At 37.6% G+C, this 18,164-nt stretch overlaps 2 protein-coding genes across 13 annotated transcripts in view; one reads left to right on the top strand and one right to left on the bottom strand.

The window, feature by feature from the left end:
* Nucleotides 1-1,207: 1,207 nt before the first annotated feature.
* Nucleotides 1,208-15,933, top strand: LOC112527159. 10 transcript variants are annotated; one of them, XM_025137614.1, is made up of 16 exons: nt 1,208-1,514; nt 3,992-5,613; nt 5,781-6,296; nt 7,975-8,342; nt 8,435-8,889; nt 9,559-9,611; nt 9,687-9,794; nt 9,875-11,818; nt 11,984-12,174; nt 12,801-12,912; nt 13,473-13,659; nt 14,164-14,231; nt 14,329-14,438; nt 14,512-15,300; nt 15,381-15,474; nt 15,600-15,933. In XM_025137614.1, exons 2-16 carry the CDS (start codon nt 3,996-3,998, stop codon nt 15,620-15,622), a joined length of 6,636 nt encoding a protein of 2,211 aa, XP_024993382.1. In that variant the 5' UTR covers nt 1,208-1,514; nt 3,992-3,995; the 3' UTR covers nt 15,623-15,933. The 10 variants fall into 10 exon arrangements, 9 of the variants coding, with proteins under 9 accessions (XP_024993382.1, XP_024993385.1, XP_024993387.1 ...); XM_025137617.1 differs by having other exon boundaries at nt 11,996-12,174; XM_025137619.1 differs by having other exon boundaries at nt 9,875-9,976; nt 10,235-12,174.
* A 167-nt stretch (nt 15,934-16,100) lies between these two features.
* Nucleotides 16,101-18,164, bottom strand: part of LOC112527160 — a 16,494-nt gene continuing 14,430 nt past the window's right edge. For all 3 annotated transcript variants that reach the window (XM_025137621.1, XM_025137620.1, XM_025137622.1), the window contains 3 exons: nt 17,212-17,535; nt 16,843-16,972; nt 16,101-16,402 (listed from right to left, as the gene is read on the bottom strand). In XM_025137621.1, the coding sequence (XP_024993389.1) occupies nt 16,889-16,972; nt 17,212-17,535 (408 nt within the window). In that variant the 3' untranslated portion in view covers nt 16,101-16,402; nt 16,843-16,888. The remainder of the gene's footprint in view (nt 16,403-16,842; nt 16,973-17,211; nt 17,536-18,164) is intronic.

Consider the following 18,164-nt stretch of genomic DNA (forward strand, 5'->3'; position numbering starts at 1 on the left):
TATAGATCGTCAAATGAATCAACTTTTACTTTATTAGTGGATAATTACAAAATAGCCATTATGACATGAGATCTAGCGGAAAACAACTTTTTTTTTTCATATCTATACTATATTATAAAATATTTGATAAAAACTCTTAAAAACCATTTTTTATATACACAATATTATTTATTGATGCATATTATTTAAAATTCAAGGTTACAAGTAAATAATGCATAAGTACAATTTATTAACGTTTTATGCTTGAATTTGTGTAACCAACTCTAGATAAACATAATCAAATATTGAATAAACATTTTATTTTAAATATAAAAAATTTAAAATGTAATTAGGATAATCACTATGTGTGTTTTAACATAATACTTAATTATCATATTTATAAAAAATATATTATTAAATAAAAAATAAATTAATTTGTTATTAAATCTAAAAATTAAATTATAAAAAAAATTGAATTAAAGAAATTACACAATAAAACAAAATCTTCTAAATAACCAATTTGATATTAATATCGATATTTATATATATTTTTAAAATTCTAAGATATCTTCAAATTTATATTTTATTTAAAAATAAAAGCATTATCATTTTTCTCAAAATCACATAAAACCGTATTATAACATCGACAGGGGATAAAATAAACCGAAACATTAAAATCGAGATGTATCTTATTGCATTACAGAAGTATCATTATAGTTACACAAAATATTTATCCAACTGATGAATGGATTTTGCATAAGTTAAAGAAATCCATTCACGAAGGGTACTTTTCTCAAATTTCATGAGAAATGTTTTCTCTTGATAATGTTACAAGAAAAAGTTATTTTATAAATTTAAAAAGGATTATGAATTTCACAAAAAAGAGGTTTATTTTATTTTTATTGTATTCTACGAAATATCTGCCAATTAAATGCTTATTTTGTGTTAGGACTCATATCAAATTAGTTATTTTCGTAATTATCTTTTTAATGAATTAATTTATTAAGAAAATTAATTTACATGATAGTAAAACAAAATAATTTAATAATATAATTTTAAGGAAATAAATATGTTCTTATAATAAATTTTAATTATGTATGTCTTAAAACAAAATTGGACATAAATTAAATTCCCACGTGTATATCTATACATTACCCGCCTGAGCCTACCAAATTTACCGAGATGCCCCTTCCCTCACTGTTTCAAATTCGTTCGCCATCACCTCTTACACTGAAAAAAAAAACGAGCATCTCTCTCTCCACGACTTTCTCTCTCTCTAGGTCTCCGTCAAGTCATTTACTACTTCTGCTTCTCATGTTCATCGTGAAAATTGTTTAAATTTTATTATTCCTTGTTGAATTAAATCAGTTAGAATTCGGTTAGCAGTTGGGTGTGGCGGAGTTTGTGTAAAAATTAGGGCTTGTTTTGTCTCTTTAATTTGATAAGTTTTTGGAGCCCTAGAGCTTTTGGTTCTTTGGTATGAAGCAGCAGCAGCAACGTTGATCCGTCAGGATTTCGTCACCGAATGGAGGGAGGTAGTAGTAGCTTCTCCTCTTCTTCCATACTTACTTTTCTGGTGATAACTGTTTAATTTATCTTATTGAGCTATTTTTTATGTTTTTATGAAGTGAGTGGGTTGTTGGTGATTCGTTGTAAGAAAGTTGGGTTCTTTTTTGTTGGTTTATATGGAAAATGATGGATATGGTATGCAAGTGGGACGCGCTTAACTTTCTGATGAGAATAGATTTGATTATTGTTGGTGTAAAATACGGTAGAATGGTCTTTTCAATTATGGACGTGAGAAGTTAGCTGGAGCGAGTAGCAGTTAATTGGAGATGTGAGTGAGCAGCTCATAAAAGGATGGGAAAGAGTAGTGTAGGGTACCGAATTGGAGAGTGGCCAGCCTCCAAATGTTGGTAGAAGGGAACATCAACAGAGTAGCAATTCCAGTTCCTTTTTCTCTTGTGACCTTGTTGAGTTCGTACTCATGCAGTGCCTTATTGCCACGTTGGTACAGATGTTCTGCTTCATGCCAAATTTTGAACTTAACACAGTTCCTCTAGTACAGGGTAAGTAGGGATTGTTTTTCTCACAGAGTCATTGGTTAAAAATTCACTACTTCACTGTTCAAGTTACTTTTAATCTCAACCGCCTACTCAAATGAGGACTTATGCATGCTGCAAAGAGAATCCCAGTTGCTCTCTACAGAAAAAGTTTAAGGTGAAACACAACCTTTTAGTAACCAATATAAAGTCAAACTAATGCAGTATGGCTGCTAAATCCCTAATGGAAATGTTTTGGTCTGTCCTGCCGTTAACAGCAATGTTGAGACATCGTTGACCATCCATGACAAGTTATATCATAACATAATAAGTTCAACCCTTGACCATAACGTATGTATACTCAAACCAACCGACTTTGTAATGAATTTTTTAGGGAAAAAGGGGGGGGGGGGGGGGGGTATTGATGGGTTACTCTGGGATTCCCAGCAAACTACGATAAGATACAAGTATACAGCTCAAATAATAACCATGCAAAACACAAAACCATTTATTACAGCATGTGATGTGTGTCACACCGCACATAATGTTCAACATACATTGCACATGAAGAAATTGTATTACAAACTTGTGAACATAAAACTGTTATCTTAACTTTTGTCGATGGATGACCTCTCGTGGTCTGGCCACTCATGTGTCCCAGATCTATGTTAATCTTTATTCGGCAGCTCATGTAGTCAGATTTCAGAAGCTTGGTGACACTTGCACATGGACAAAAAGGTGTACCTAGGTTCAGATGGATCATCGGGAAATGAAAGTTGCTCTGGAGTGAGAATTGATGTAGTTTTCGACATTTAGAGACTTTGGGGCAGAAAATGGGGCTGGGGATTTGAGGGTGACATAAAGTTACGACTTCGATAATATAGTTGTAAGGTAGGCTATGGATGGGTGTAAGCGTGAGGCATGCTTTTGTGATGGTAGTGTAAAGCTATGGTCTACAACAGCCGTGATGCTACGGCTGTGAAGAAATTCCATAGGATGACGGTCACCCGTAAGCTTATGCTTTCCAACCTGCAGTTTTTTTCCCTTTTCGATTTGCCTGATCCCATAACCTTTTTGGTTGTCTTGTTTTTGCATAGAGAGTAGTTGCTTACTTGCTTTTGCATAAAAACTACTAAAGAAAAAGAAATAAAATCACATAAGTACCTAAATATCTGTGCTCGTTTAATGATTTAGACAAAAGCAAATAACAATGTTATCACACGTCTAGGGAGGTAATTGGTATATCAACTATGTCTTTTTATAGGAGTTCTGAAGTTGCTTAATATATGTCCCTTCTCCTTATTAAAAAGTTTGGAATTTTTGGATCCCTAACTGGAGCATGCTATCTTCTGTGAAAGAAGCTGTGCAGGGTTAACGAGTGATGTTATATGCATTGTTTATATGATAGGTAAATAGGCTTCCTTGATATCCATGTATACTTGGGCGAGGAAGTAATAGAGCTTTTTAAATGCATGTACATTAAGAAATGGCTTAATTGGCAAGCCAACATGGTTAAAGTTGTAGTTGGAGGGTATTTATCTATTTGATTTCTTTGTCATTATGTGATTATGATACAATTAATCCATCTAAAATTGGTTTATTTTTCTCTCTTGCTTTTGTCAACTCCATTTTAGCTACTCTCTTTTTCACGTGAAAGTCACAATATTTGACCGGGGCACATAGTTTTGTTCAAGTGTTTGGCTCTTTGTCAATCATCTTATGTGCCCTCCAATAATGACCAAGGAATCATGTGAACACAATCAATAACAATGATAATTTGTAATAATGTCAATAGGAAAATACACAATTCAATCTTGAATACTTGTGGAAGAGGGGAATGCTTCAATTTTCATGGGATGATCCCAGAAGGGAGATTTGTGATTTTCGTGGGATGGAAGGAGTGTCGAATAAATGTTCGGTATTTGATAGTGTTTTTATTTCTTCCCTTAAAACTTTAAGTTCAACCGCAGGGATATGCCAATGGATTATGATGACAATGACTTCCATATCCAAAATCTTCACTTAGCTGGGGAAGGGAGCTCCACAGTTTCTCCTGCTCTGCGTCCATATGCTCTTCCCAAATTTGACTATGATGATAGTCTCCGAGGGAATTTAAGGTTTGATAGTTTGGTTGAAAACGAGGTTTTTCTTGGTATCACAGGTCAGGAAGACAATCAGTGGATCGAAGAATATTCACGTGGTAGTAGTGGTATAGAGTTTAGTTCAAGTGCGGCTGAATCAAGACGTAACAATGTATGGTCTGAAGCAACTTCTTCAGAATCTGTTGAAATGCTTCTAAAATCAGTTGGGCAGGAAGAGGGGGTCGTAGGAGAAACTATAACTGATGAATTGGATGCTAGTGATGGACCTGGTTGTTTAGCTACAATTATGGATCCTAATTTGAAGCAAGATGATGGAAAGGATCATGTTATTCATGCTCAAAAAGCAATGGTACCAAACAAGCCTCAGGATAATTTTTCTGGTTTTAGTGCAAGCTTTGATTGTGAGAAGTCTCATATTACATTCACTTCCCAACCTCAAGAGGCTCAAATTTCTGGTGGAGAGTTAGATTCAGTTGTTCTAGGTAAGAATTGTAATTTTTCTGAGGAAAGAGTTGATAGGATATGTGGTGATGTAAATCAGGAGGCTGAAAAGTCGGCATTTGAATTATTTAAAAAAGAATCGGGAGACAATCTTTCTACCTCCGAGGTAGAATGTGGAGATACGGGATTTACCCAAAACTTTAGTGCAAGTAAGACTGGTGATTTGACAAAAAAATCCTTGAGCAGTGAGACTCGTAGTATCAAGAACAAAGAAACTGGCGTGGATGATCCAATAGGCAGTGACATCGCAGTTGAAACTTTGACATACAGTGCCGAAAAGCCTTCAGTTCTTTCAAATGTGGAATCTCTGGATAAGCCATCGGTTGAAGCTAGCATCCCTGTCACTGAGTCCAGCAGTATGCATGAGGACTCACTTGCGACTCCACCAGTTGCTGGATTTGTTAATGTGCAAGCAACTGAGGATGACAACACAAAGTCAGAGATTCTTGCTACTCGAGAATCAAATGTGAGTTCTCCATCAAAGGTGTCTGATGTGCAGAGTCGTTCTGTTGAGGAAACAGAAAATGATGATGTAAGGGATTCCCAGCAAGCTACTTCCGATGCATTTGAGGTGTCTATGGGCAGTGATCCATCTGAAATGTGCGAAGGAAGCAGCATTAATAATTTGGGTACTAATATGACAAATGAATGCGCATCGGCTGAATTCCATGCTGGAAGCATAATAAACAAGGATCTTGTAGCCTGCAGTAAGACTCCAAAGGCTCAAAGTGGGGATTTAAACAAGGATAAGAGCCTGATTGCTGAGCTTTCTGGTTCACTGCAGGTAAATGATGAAATCCAGTCGTCTGAGCAAGGTGGTATATGTATGGATGAAGATCTTACTTTCAATGAGGGAGGGGAAGTAAGGCTACCTTCAGATAGCCTTGATCAAAAGAATGTTGAATCAACCTTGTCTGCTGAAGGCTGTAAAAAACCTTCTGTGATGGCTCAAGGATCTGAAGATGATATGTCCATTCTTGCTGAACCAGGTATATACAAAAATGTTTATGTACGTTTTTGAACAGAGCTGAACCAGCTACATTAGAAACATGATTATAGATTGTTTACCTCTTAGTTTCATGTTTCAAAAGTAGATGTAAATGTATATTATCTGCAACTCATTTCAACTAATTACAATTTCATTTTGCATAATCAGGTACTGCTGTGCAATCTGATTCAGTGTCATCTCCTGACACTCCAGATGGTGTCCAATTACTTTCTGGAAGCATTGCCACAGACTACATGGCTACTAAGTCACCTATACATGGGGTGAGTTCAGTTCACCATGATAATGAGAAAAAAGAGGAAGCAGGATTTTTCGGTGATGGAACCTCTGGAGATGAGTCTCCAAAAGTTGCAAGTATGATAGATTGTGCTGCAGTGGAGCCGTTACCTGTGGTTGAGAAATCTGCATCCACTGATCGTGATGGAAATGTTGTACATCAAATGGCTGGTCATTGTGCTAGACCAGTTGATAACAACCATGCCATCATGAGTGAGCAAACACAAGAGGCTAACCCTGATGGTCTCGGTTGCTCCACAACTTCAGTGATGAGTTCTCTACCTTTCAATTCATCAGCAAAAGTGGGTGATATTGGTGAGGCTGGAGGTCTGCAAGACCCTAAGGAATCAATATCAGGATATCATAGAGCGGCACCTCTAAGTTTAGCAGGTAATTTTCCTATGATCTATATAATGTAAGGGTCGCATATGTTTAGAAGTATAGGATGGAGCTACACAGATCTTACTAGCTCAAGGTGATTGGATTGGTTAACTCTTCGGTGTATCAATGTCTTCTTTTCTTTTTTATTGCTTTCTCCTCTTGTCCCTCAATCTCTTATTGCTTTCATCCCCTTGTCCTTCAACCATTATTGCCGAAGGTTGTGTTACTGCTCTTTCTTTGATGGTGAAGAGAGCATATTGTTTAGCGAGTTGGCATTTGTTGAGAACTCTTGGTTGAATATAGTGGGGCTGCTGAAAACATCCTTTTGTATTCTATGTTATACGTTTGGTGATTCTTTCTCTTCTATCTCTCTCTTTGGAGGGATGAGGAGGATTTGGGATGGGTGGCACCTTTCAATCTAAGGTATTTGGTAGTGCTCCTATTCTGATCTCTGGAGGCTTTGCAGTGTAACTCTGTTTTTTCTCCAGTTTTGTTGAACTCATGTGATCTGTGCAGTGTTCAAAAAGGCGCCCCATGGCGTGCACCATGACGTGATATGCCTCAAGACGCGTCTCCGCCGTTACGAAATGGCCATAGCATTTCCGTAAGCCGTGGCTGACGCCATGGCGTCTTGAGGCCTGCCGTAGCGCGCTTTTTTGTAATATGTGATTTTTTTCTAAAAAATATTATTATTTTTATTTTTTATCTTTTGAGTTTTTACGCTTTTAACTTTAAATTTTACACTTTTATAGATCTAACTAATCACATCACTCACAGTTTCACAAATTCATAAATGTTACAGACTCACGGTCAAAATGAAGTTGTAAAATTACCTTTCTAAGTTCTATTTTAAATATTTAATCAAAAACCTATTTTTATAATAACAATCTATATGATTATTCTTCTTCTAATATGAATGTACATTTTTTAATATCATTATCTGATTAGATAACATATAGAAAACATATATCTATATATATAATTCTATATATGACATACAAATTTGCCGCCTTATGTCACGCCTTCAAAAACACCGCGTCCTCGCCATGGCGTGTAAGGCTTGAGGCTTGACCTCGCCGCCACCCACGCCTTACGCCTTTTTGAACCTTGGATCTGTGGTACTTTTACCATATGCTCAGAGGTCTCATGATCTTCTATCTCTACCCTTTTTATTTAAGTTGTATCTGTTAACTTCTGTTTCTCATAAAAGGAATACAACAGCCTCGTACGATTATATATCTATGCCAGTGGAAGGCAGATTGAATGAAATACTGTTAATACCAGTGTTTTTGTGATGGAGCAGAATTATGGCTACACTGTCACATGGTAGGATCATTAGTTAGTTACTTCAGAATATAAAAAGCTTTGATGGTTGTGATATTCATGTAAGGGGATGCATTTGCAGCATTAGCAGAGTTTTATAGAAGATCTAATTTTGGATGCTACTATTTTTTTCATAGATGTAATGTTACAGATGATTCACTGTTAGAACTTAAAAAGGATCTAACGGTGAAACATTTTAGGTATCTGTGCAATCATAGACATGTTATTTCTTGGGGGTTTCACTTCTATGATTTATAAGGCTATTATGTGTGGTAAAATATGATGAAATGCAAATTTGGTTCCATGTATGCTGTTTCTGCATTTGTTCTGATTACTGGACTTGATTTTGCTGTTAATATGTCAGCTGAGCAGCAGATTTCTACTGAGGTGGTGCCTCCCTCTGAATGTGATGCTAGTCATAAGAGAGACAATGAAGATAGTTCTTCCTCTGTCGATAAAACTCAATATGTTTCTCCTTCAAACACAAACAATACTGAACTTTTGCAAAGCACGAAAGTTACCCATGAGATGGCCGAGGGTGCAATCTACGAGAATGCCTCACTTCTTGAGGTAACAGAAGACTTGAAGGGGAAGATGCAGTCAGTTTCTTCAAATATTGATATTAGAAGAGATAAAAGTTCTACTTTTGAGGTCACTACCACCGCAGCTCTTGAACAAACAGGCAAGGGTCAGCAATCGTTTCCTGCCATTCAAGCTTGTAATATGTCAATGGTAATTCTTTTACATTCATGCCTTTTGATTTACTTTATTCATCAGCTCTCAACTCCTTATAACACTGGCTTTGTTGGAAATTTGTGATCTAGAATATGGAAGGGTCTTCTATTAATTCTAGCAGTAGCATATTGGATCCTCAGAAACCGGAGGAAGTTCGTCATGCTATTCCTCAAAACCCTGTCAGTGCGACTATTCAAGTTGGATCCAAAGGAAACTCAGAGCGTAAAACAAGACGAAAGTCAGTTGGGAAAGAAAGTGCTAAGAATAGTAACCGCCTGAAGGAAACAACTCCGAGACAATCAGGAAGAATAGAAAAATCATCTGTGCGGTTAACCTCCTCAGCAACTGGTCATGCTATTCAATTTGAAGAGTTGAAGCCCCAAGAGAAGATTGAATGCAGCATTAAGAAGCCCAGTGGCATTCTTCCCATTCCTACATCAAACCTGCCAGATTTGAATAATTCAACTGCTATATTCAAGCAGCCGTTTACTGATAATCAACAAGTTCAACTGCGAGCACAAATATTGGTATATGGATCATTGATGTGAGTACTTTTACCCCTCTCTCTCTCTCTCACATGTACATGCATGATTTTAAAATAAGCACAAACAAACACATGCCAATTTAGAAGTTAGTTTATGGACATTATTGGATTGGTCATGAACTCGTGATGCTGTCATCTTTTTCTCTATGATACTGTTAGCATGCAAGTGGGGTAGAAGTTTCGGGTCCAAGAATTTATGGATGTTTGTTGTCTCCATCCTCTTAGATTTTTTGTTGCTATTTTTGGGATATCTCCAAGTAAATGGCCTCTTCTAATAACTATGTCACTCTTCACTTTGATTCTGCACAGAAAGTTTGTTAAGAAAAGAAGGGAATTTTGAAACCAAAAGTTGACTGTGCCATAATCCTTTTCAAGCCAACTTTTCTTTGGCAGAAATTTCACAGTTGTCAAGCAACCTTTTCACTTTGGTTCTGAGAACAAAACACTGGAACATGCATCTGAGGACGGATGAGTAAATCTTAGGATAACATTATGCTTGTTAAGAAGCTTGCCAAATTTTGCGGAGTCTTCATTTTCTCAAAGCTTGGTGCATGATAGTATGCCTTTTTACTGGAGTTGCTAGTTTTGTTATTCTTGACTTAGAAATTTATATTCACATCTGAGTTTCTTTATTTTAGTATGTACTAAGTAGCAATTTTGTGGTTGCAGATCAGGCTCGCCACCTGAGGAGGCTCATATGATTGCTGCATTTGGGCAATCGGGTCAGTTTGTGGGTTAGTCATTTCTGAAGTTAACCTAAACTCTCATATTATTTTTGACACATAATGTATTTTCAGATGGTGGAAGGGAAACTTGGGAGGGCGCCTGGCATGCTTGTGTGGAGAGGGTTCATGGTAAAAAGTCCCAGGCCAACAACCCTAGCACCCTTATGCAATCACGATCAGGTACCTTATGATATTAGCAAATTTGAATTTTGCTGTAGTTGTTTCTCTTGTAGGTACTAACACCTTAAACTTCATTTCAGACTTGAAAGATGTGGGTCATAGAACTCCAGATCCAGGAATTAAACATAGTTCCTTCCCAAGCAAAGTTCTCTCTTCACCTCTAGGAGGAGCTAGCAACAAGGGTACTCCATCAGTTATCAGTCCCTTGATTCCCCTTTCATCGCCTCTTTGGAACATCTCTACCCCGTCTTCTGTTGGTTTTCCATCTAGTAGCATGACAAGAAGTGCTCTTCATGATTACCGTCAATCATTTTCTCCTCTACATCCTTATCAAGCTCCACCAGTGCAGAATTCTTCTGGACACAATCCTCCATGGTTATCTCAGGGCCCTTTTGCTGGTCAATGGGTTGCCTCTTCACCAGTTTCTGCTTTCAATGCAGGTGCTCGTTTTTCTGCACTACCGATAACTGAGGCTGTAAAGTTAACCCCCGCCAAAGTATCAGGTGGTCCAGGCATAAAGCACACATATTCTATTCCTGTGGTTCATAGTGCTGGTCCAAGTGTGTTTTCCGGAGCATCTTCCCTATCTGATGCAAAAAAGACGACTGCGTCATCTGGTCAGGCTTCCAGTGATTCAAAAAGTAGAAAGAGGAAAAAGAATACCGCTACTGTGGCTGATCAGACCTCTGTTCCTCGGCAAGCTCTGCTAGCATCAGTTACTGCACCTCCAGTTGCTCTTCTGCATCAGGTGACTCATAGTGAGGGTTACAATCGTGCCCCTTTACTGGCTGAAAATCAGACAGTTTCAATTACAGCTCCTGTTGTTAGTAGTATTTTTTCTACATCAGTAACTGTGTCAACACCTGCTTCCATCAAATCTAAAAGCAGTCCTGGTAGGTTTCTTTCTGTTTTATCTACTCATGAGCATCCTAGATTTCGGGATAAAAAGGTGGAGAATGTTGGAATATCAGAGCAGACTTTGAACAAAGTTGAAAAGTGCAAGCTACAAGCAGAGGATGCTGGCGTGCATGCTGCTGCTGCAGCCAAAACATGCCAGTCCTCTACTGATTCGAAAACCTTAAAGAAGAAAAAGATGACTACTAGTCTGGATGTCAACCAGGCCTCTGTTCCAAGACAAGCTCCAGTAGCATCCATCACTGGACCTGTCATTGGTTATTTGCCTCACCTATTTCGTACCGAGGATCACAGCCAGATCTTGTTGCTTGCTCCAAACCAGACAGATTCTGTGACTGCTCCTGTTGTTTGTAGCCCATTTCCTATGTCAGTTGCCATGTCGACGCCTCTTCCCATCACATCTAAAAGCAGTCCTGGTAGATTTACTAAGGTTGTATATCCTGCATCTACCCTTGGTTATCCTAAACCTGGGTATCAGAACATGGAAAAGGCTGTAGCCGCAGAAGAGACTTTGAGCAAAGTTAAGGAGTCCAAACTACAAGCAGAGAATGCTGCTCTGCTGGCTGCTGCTGAAGTCAGTCATTGCCAGGGTGTATGGAGTCGGTTGGAAAAGCAAAGGAGATCTGGTGTAGTGTCAGATGATGAAGTCAATCTAATGTCTTCTACTGTCTCAGTAGCAGCTGCTACTATTGCTAAGATGGCAGCTGCAGCTGCTAAAATCGCATCAGATGTTGCAGAACAAGCAAGATTAATGGCTGATGAAGTATTTCTATCAAGAAAAGCTGAAAATCTTGATCAGAGCAGCATCATTTCACATCCTAAAGACACACCTGCTTCATCATTGAAGAGTATGGACAAAAGCAACCACCCTAATTCAATAATTTCTGCTGCCAGAGAAGCTGCTCGGCGGAGAATTCAAGCTGCTTCAGCTGCATCAAAACATGCTGAAAATCTAGATGCTATTGTAAAGGCTGCTGAACTAGCAGCGGAAGCTGTATCACAAGCTGGAAAAATTGTTGCAATGGGTGATTTGTCAGATTTGAGGAAGTTGGTTGAAGCTGGTCCTGAGGGTTACTTGAAGACATCACAGTTGGCACATGACCAGCAGGGTGAGGTTTCAGGACATCTGAATAGCATCACTGATAGACAGAAAGTTGAAGCTGCTCCTAATATGTGTACTAAAGAGATTCATACTTTGAAACGTGGTTTAGTACTGCAAGAACCTTCCGTGTATTTGGCAGAGAATGAGATGATGGTGATTGATGATCTATCAGGTTCAATTACAGGCAATGAAAGGGATACAAGGATACCAAGGGCTCATAAAGGTCCCAACTTGTCCAAAGCCGCTGGTGTTGCTCCTGAAACAGATACAGGATCACTTCATGCTGATGTTAGCCAGAACATGCCTCAAAGTACTTCAGGCGCTTGGAAAGAGCATGACATCAAGGAGGGTTGCCTTGTTGAGGTAAGTGAACGACAGAAAATTTACTCTGTATGTACTTCATTAAGCTCCCGCCTATGCGTTTAGTGTTTCACCAGCACTTCCATTAATTAGGGCCGCTTAAAAAATGCGTAGGTGTTAAGTTTTCCCAACTGCTTCAACTAGCACTTGATTGCTGAATTAAGGACTCCAAGATTAAGTGGCAAATAACCTTTTCTCAAGTTTTGTTCGTCAATTATTTTTCTTTACGTGGGAGGTTCAATCCTTTCTAGTTGATTGTATCAATTAAACAAATAAATTACTCACAGAAAAACAAATTTATCAAAATTTTAGTTCACACATGTTTACATAAGTCTATTGATAATTATACAGCTCATGCATCCGCATAATCCCCGTTTAAGTTATTAAGTGCTATAAAATCACTGGAAACTTGAAAGGCTAGCCCTATGTGCTAGGTCATCGGAGTAGTGAGCTCCACTTTTCCCTTTCGAACACTGCTTTTTTATGCTTGTGTATGTCTTTGTTAAGATTCCTTATGGTTTATATTAAAGCTGGATATTTATTTTGTTTTTTGCTCTTTTAGCAAAATAGTTCATGACATGAGCCAGCATACCTACCGTTTTTAAGTAATCAACCTGTTTGTGTTTTAGGTATACAAGGACGATGATAAGTACAAAGGTGCCTGGTTGATGGCTAAGGTATTGAGTTTGAAGGATGAAAAAGCATTGCTTTGTTACTCTGAAATCCAATCTTCAGATGAAGGTAAGATGTCATGGGCATCACTTTTAAACTTCTGTTTTGGATTTCGCTTGAACATATGCATTTGAGGTGATTTATCAGTTTGTGGAAGTAATTGCAAACAGAATTGTGGAGTAGGTGAATTTGAACTGTGGGTGTTGCACAATATTATTTATTATCATGGATATATTACAAAAGTGTGATTTTTTGTACTCTATGAAGGCATTACACTCGCAAATCATGATGCTTTCTGTTGCATAAAAATTAAAGAACGCTCATTAATCAGCTTTGGTGTCTGTCTTGAGCCAAGTGTGCTGTACATTTAAAAACAAATACATAGAGGAAATCATTTTGTTTCCAGTATCTCTGTATAGATATGATCTCTTATCTTCCCATTTTCTTTTTGGTGTGCTTTTTTTAGGCCATGTGTTCTTGAGTAATTGAGCATTGCACATCAATTATCATCAGATAATATGTTGTGATATTTGGAGTGGTTTATATGTTGGTAGTTGTTTCTGGTAGCTGTATGTTGATTGGATCCTCCAATTAAGATATATCCTGAAGCTTTTGTACTTATTTTCAAGGTTCTGAGAAACTAAAGGAATGGGTGCCACCTGAAGTTGAAATTGAAGGCAACAAGGTACCTAGGGTACGCATCGCACGTTCTATGACTACCATGGGGTATGAAGGGACTAGAAAGAGACGCAGAACGGCTGTGACAGATTATTCTTGGTCCAGTGGAGATAGAGTTGATGTCTGGATGCAAGATTGGTTAGTTTTTAAGAATACACTCGTAAATTTTCTTTTATAATGCCTTTTCTGAATTCCAATCTGTAAAAGCTGTTATAGGACACACTAAATTCTTTCAGTTCCTTGAGTCTGCAAATTATTAGTCCCTCCATTCTCTATTTTTTGTCATACTTTGACTTAAATACAAAGAATAAATTCAACAATTTGTAATTATAATCTTGTTAAATACAACCATGACACAATTCAAAGTCAAAGGATAACTAACAGAAAGTGGAGGGAATTTTGTTTTTTAAGATGATATAGTCGAGGCCGGCCTCTCTACCCCTTGGGATAGAGGTAAGATCTGCGTACATCCTACCTCCTGGAACCCTTCCTCTGTGTGGGATACACTGGTTCGGTTAATTGGTTTGGTTTGGTTTATAGTCGAGCCCAGGGAAGTATGTTAGAAGCAAATGGCTAGTTGGCCCCATTATCTTGTATGAGGCAACATATTTCTTTACATGCTGTACCATAACCTTTTTGTAGCTGGCGTGAGGGAGTTGTCATGGAGCCAAATAAGATTGATTTAACTTCCATAGCTGTTCAATTTCCAGGTACATCAGGTCCTCTCGTTTGGAATTTCTGTTATCAAGTTTTAGTTATCATTATGACTTATGTTCTGTGTATTCTCTTATCTATATCTTTTCGCAGCGCTAGGAGAGACGTTAGTTGTTCGATCATGGCACATCCGGCCAACTCTCGTCTGGAAGGATAAAAAGTGGATTGAATGGTCCAGTTTGAAGGGAGGCTGTGCTTCTGAGGTTTATGTTAATATGTGTTATGGTCATGGAACTCTATTGAAACATCTTGTTTATTAGTGTTACTGAGTTTTAGATCTCGTTACAGGGTGAAACACCAAAGGAAAAGCGGATGAAACTTGCTAGTCCTGTGAAGGATAAAGGGAAGGACAAGTCACCGAAAATTGTTGATCTTGTGGAGTCAGGAAGGCACGAAGAACTGGGAACACTTCCCTTATCTGCACAAGAGAGTTCATTTAATGTTGGTAAAAGCACTAGGGATGAGAACAATCTTAGAAAGATGCGGAGTGGGTTGCAGAAGGAAGGTGCAAGAGTGATTTTTGGTGTTCCTAAACCTGGTAAGAAACAGAAATTTATGGATGTGAGCAAGCATTATGTTGCGGATGGAAGCAAGAAAAATAATACGGCAAATGATCCTATCAAGTTTGCAAGGTATTTGAAGCCACAAGCACCTGGAGCCCATGGGTGGAAACTTAATTCTAGAAATGATGCCAGGGAAACTCAAGTTGCTGAAACCAAATCCAGACTCAAGTCTAGAAAGCCACCAGTTCCTTCGTTCAGAACATTAACTCAAAAAGACAACAATCCGAAATCGACAACTCGTGATTCTGAAATGACAGATAAAAGTGATAGTGACGTTGAAAAGCAGAAGGAATTTGTGTCATCTTCCAACACAAAAGGCCCTGCTTTAGATGTTCCAAAGAAAGATTTCAGTTTCACATCAATTCCCAAATCTGAGCATTTGAATAAAGGAAAACTAGTACCTGCTGAGGGAAAGACAGCCAAAGTAGAAGTGAAGGAGAAATCAATTCCTGAAGTTATTGAGCCACGTAGATCAAACCGTAGAATCCAGCCGACGTCAAGGGTGAGTCGATGATTTCAGTTGATGGTTGATGCTTGTTATGTGTTTACTATTTTTGAAAACTGAACATTTTGAATGTGCAGCTGTTGGAAGGGTTACAAAGTTCACTTACCATCTCAAAGATACCTTCTGTTTCACATGCAAGTCAAAGAAGCCACAATAAGGTCACTTCTAGAGGTAAACATACATACACAAGAATATTTAACATCTTTTTTTCCTTTTATGGATGATGAATGAAAATGGATTAATCTTGTTTTCAAGTTGTAGTTCCATCATATTCATAAATATGTTAAATGTAACAGGGAATACCAGCAATGATGGGTGACAGGATGGAGATGATCTTGGCAAGCAGCAGGCAGGTAGGTAGGTCAGGTAGATAGGTGTGTATAATAATTACTATTATTATTTAAACAGAGGAATGGGTAATGTTTTAGAAGAAATATGATATTTTTATTTCATGCGACTTACAACACCACAAGTCTCTGCAATCTTTTCCTCATAACATCTGTATACTGTAGGTGATGTTGGATTAAGATTGCAGGAAGACTGTTTAACCATTTGAAATCTTCACACTTTTTAGTTGCATTGATGTACCAACCAAGCTGCTAATGAATGATGATGGTGTTTTAATCCCTATATCTTTTGGTTATTGAACTTTTATTGTAACTACAAAATGGAAAACAAATGGTGATTTTGAGATTTATGTTTGATGACAAAATTAAATTGAATCATAAACCAAAAGTAGTAAAATAGATGAAGTAATCATCCTACTACTTATGTCAGTCAGCATGGAGTTGAAAAATGTTTTCAAGATGCATCATCAATCATTTTCCTTTTTCTCTTCCAAGCATGTATTGTATTTGTAAGTAATGTCTTTCAAATAACTGAATTTTATACATTAATTTCAGACAACTTGGAACACCCCCATTCTAAATTAAATTGTCTAGTAGGATTCATATCAAACTCAATCCCACTATTAAGGGTGGTAGAGTAGCCACAACCACTCTCTGAGCCTTTCCACAGCATTTAATGATGGATTCTTGTTGGCTTCAGTAACAAGTTTCATATAGGAAGAGCTCTTCATCTTCCAAGTTAACCAACATGCCTGCAGACCAAAAGAACATAACAAATGAGTAATGGAATAAGGATTTTGTAGCAAAAGAAATTCGGCTGAGCCTACAAGCGGCTCACCAAATGAAGCCGCCAGGAATTACCACGGGCATGTAATGTTAACTAACCAATATATATCCCACTCAGAAATAAGGTATTTTCCTCAATCTCAATGAGCAGAAAGGTTTCCATGAAGACCCCCCCTGGCTTGAGAATTTTTGTTGGAAAGTCGTGAAAAGTTAAGAAGCTTTGGAACAGTTATTAATGAGCATGACTGAAATACTTGCACAAATGCAAATCATGAATGCCGCAGCGTTTAACAAAGGAAAATGGATGGCAACATCAGGCAAAGCATATGTTTAATGTAAATGCACCATTCTTAATCATGACTCGATGCTAGCATGGCATGATTGGAGCAGATGAAAGGACGCTTACTGGGTTAGAGCCATTGATTCACATTTCTGGCATTGCCACCACATTATCAACCAGTGATGTTCTTCAACCGATCATATGCACATTGTATTTTGTGCTTTTCTTCGATGTTCAAGTTGGATCCTTCGTGAGACTGTAGAAAAACATTGTATCAACATTAAACATGTTAATCAAACAAGGATATCCAAAGTTTATGAATCAGAGAAATCAGCCACTAATTTTTCTGAAAGATGATACTTCACCCATGAAAATTGCATCTTTTAATTAGGACATATACACACCCTTGAATCAATGTTTTGACCTTCCAACAACTTATTCAATTTGAAAAGGTAAAGGAAAAACTAGAGTGGGTGTTTCAGATAAAAGACCTACCATGACTCTGAGTATGTTCTGCAGTAAGCTGTCAATCTCTTGCTTGTAACATGATAATATTTGCCAAATTCTAACATCCTCCTGCATTAGCAGGAGAACACGAACAACTGCAGTTATCCTGCTTGAAAGGTCCATCATAGCATGGCCATTTTGACCATCAAAAGTTGGTGAATCATTTCCGGAGATGAAAGATGTCATCACATTCAAGACATCATTCAAAAGTTTTTCACTCCTATAGAACCAAATAAAACAAGGCCAAACATAGTAACTGCTTCTGCTGGTTCGGATGGTCTTACTTGACCCACGATCCTCTGCTCCAAGACTCTGCAGGCAAAAAAAAGAGGTAAAAGGTCCAGTTTGAGCCAACCATGCTAAGTAAAGCATACTGTGCATGACCAAGAAACTCACTGGACTTTAAGAGTATGATCAGTAGCTTGTATTTCAACAAACATATGAGGCAAAAAATAGACAAACCAACTCTTCCGTTAGCAACAGAACGAACTATTTCAAAACTAACAATCAAAAAGCGGCTTGCAATATTTTCTGCAAAACTAACATCCTGAGCTAATTATTGTAGGCTAACAATGAAAACCATCAGAAATTGGAAAGAAAAATGATGATTTGAATAATGACCTAAAGCAATTATGGTAAATAAAGAAGCAGCATTACCAGCAAACTTACGGATGGAAATATTGCGCAAGAAAACTAGCGATTACATTCTATATAAGAAATTATGAAAAGAATAACGGACCATACAACAAGGATAGATCACTAAGGGCCTGTTTACCAAATTTTCCATTAAGTTCTGTATGGATAAATTTGTCTGTCTAGATAAAAGTTTATTGTTGTTTACTTTTTTATCTGAATCAATCGTCTAAATGACAATAATGACCAATCTACCCTTCAAACTCAAACCAAAAATCTGTTGTTCATCAAACCAAAAATCCAAAACC

This window comes from Cynara cardunculus, assembly GCF_001531365.2.
Source record: "Cynara cardunculus var. scolymus isolate 2C chromosome LG 15, CcrdV1, whole genome shotgun sequence".
NCBI classification, from domain to species: domain Eukaryota; kingdom Viridiplantae; phylum Streptophyta; class Magnoliopsida; order Asterales; family Asteraceae; genus Cynara; species Cynara cardunculus.

Coding starts and splice junctions, on each gene's coding strand:
- LOC112527159 (XM_025137610.1), top strand. CDS start 3,996: ATGCCAATGGATTATGATGACAATGACTTCCATATCCAAAATCTTCAC. Junction 9,612..9,686: donor TGCTGCATTTGGGCAATCGG/GTCAGTTTGTGG, acceptor ATGTATTTTCAG/ATGGTGGAAGGGAAACTTGG. Junction 14,439..14,511: donor AGGGAGGCTGTGCTTCTGAG/GTTTATGTTAAT, acceptor ACTGAGTTTTAG/ATCTCGTTACAGGGTGAAAC.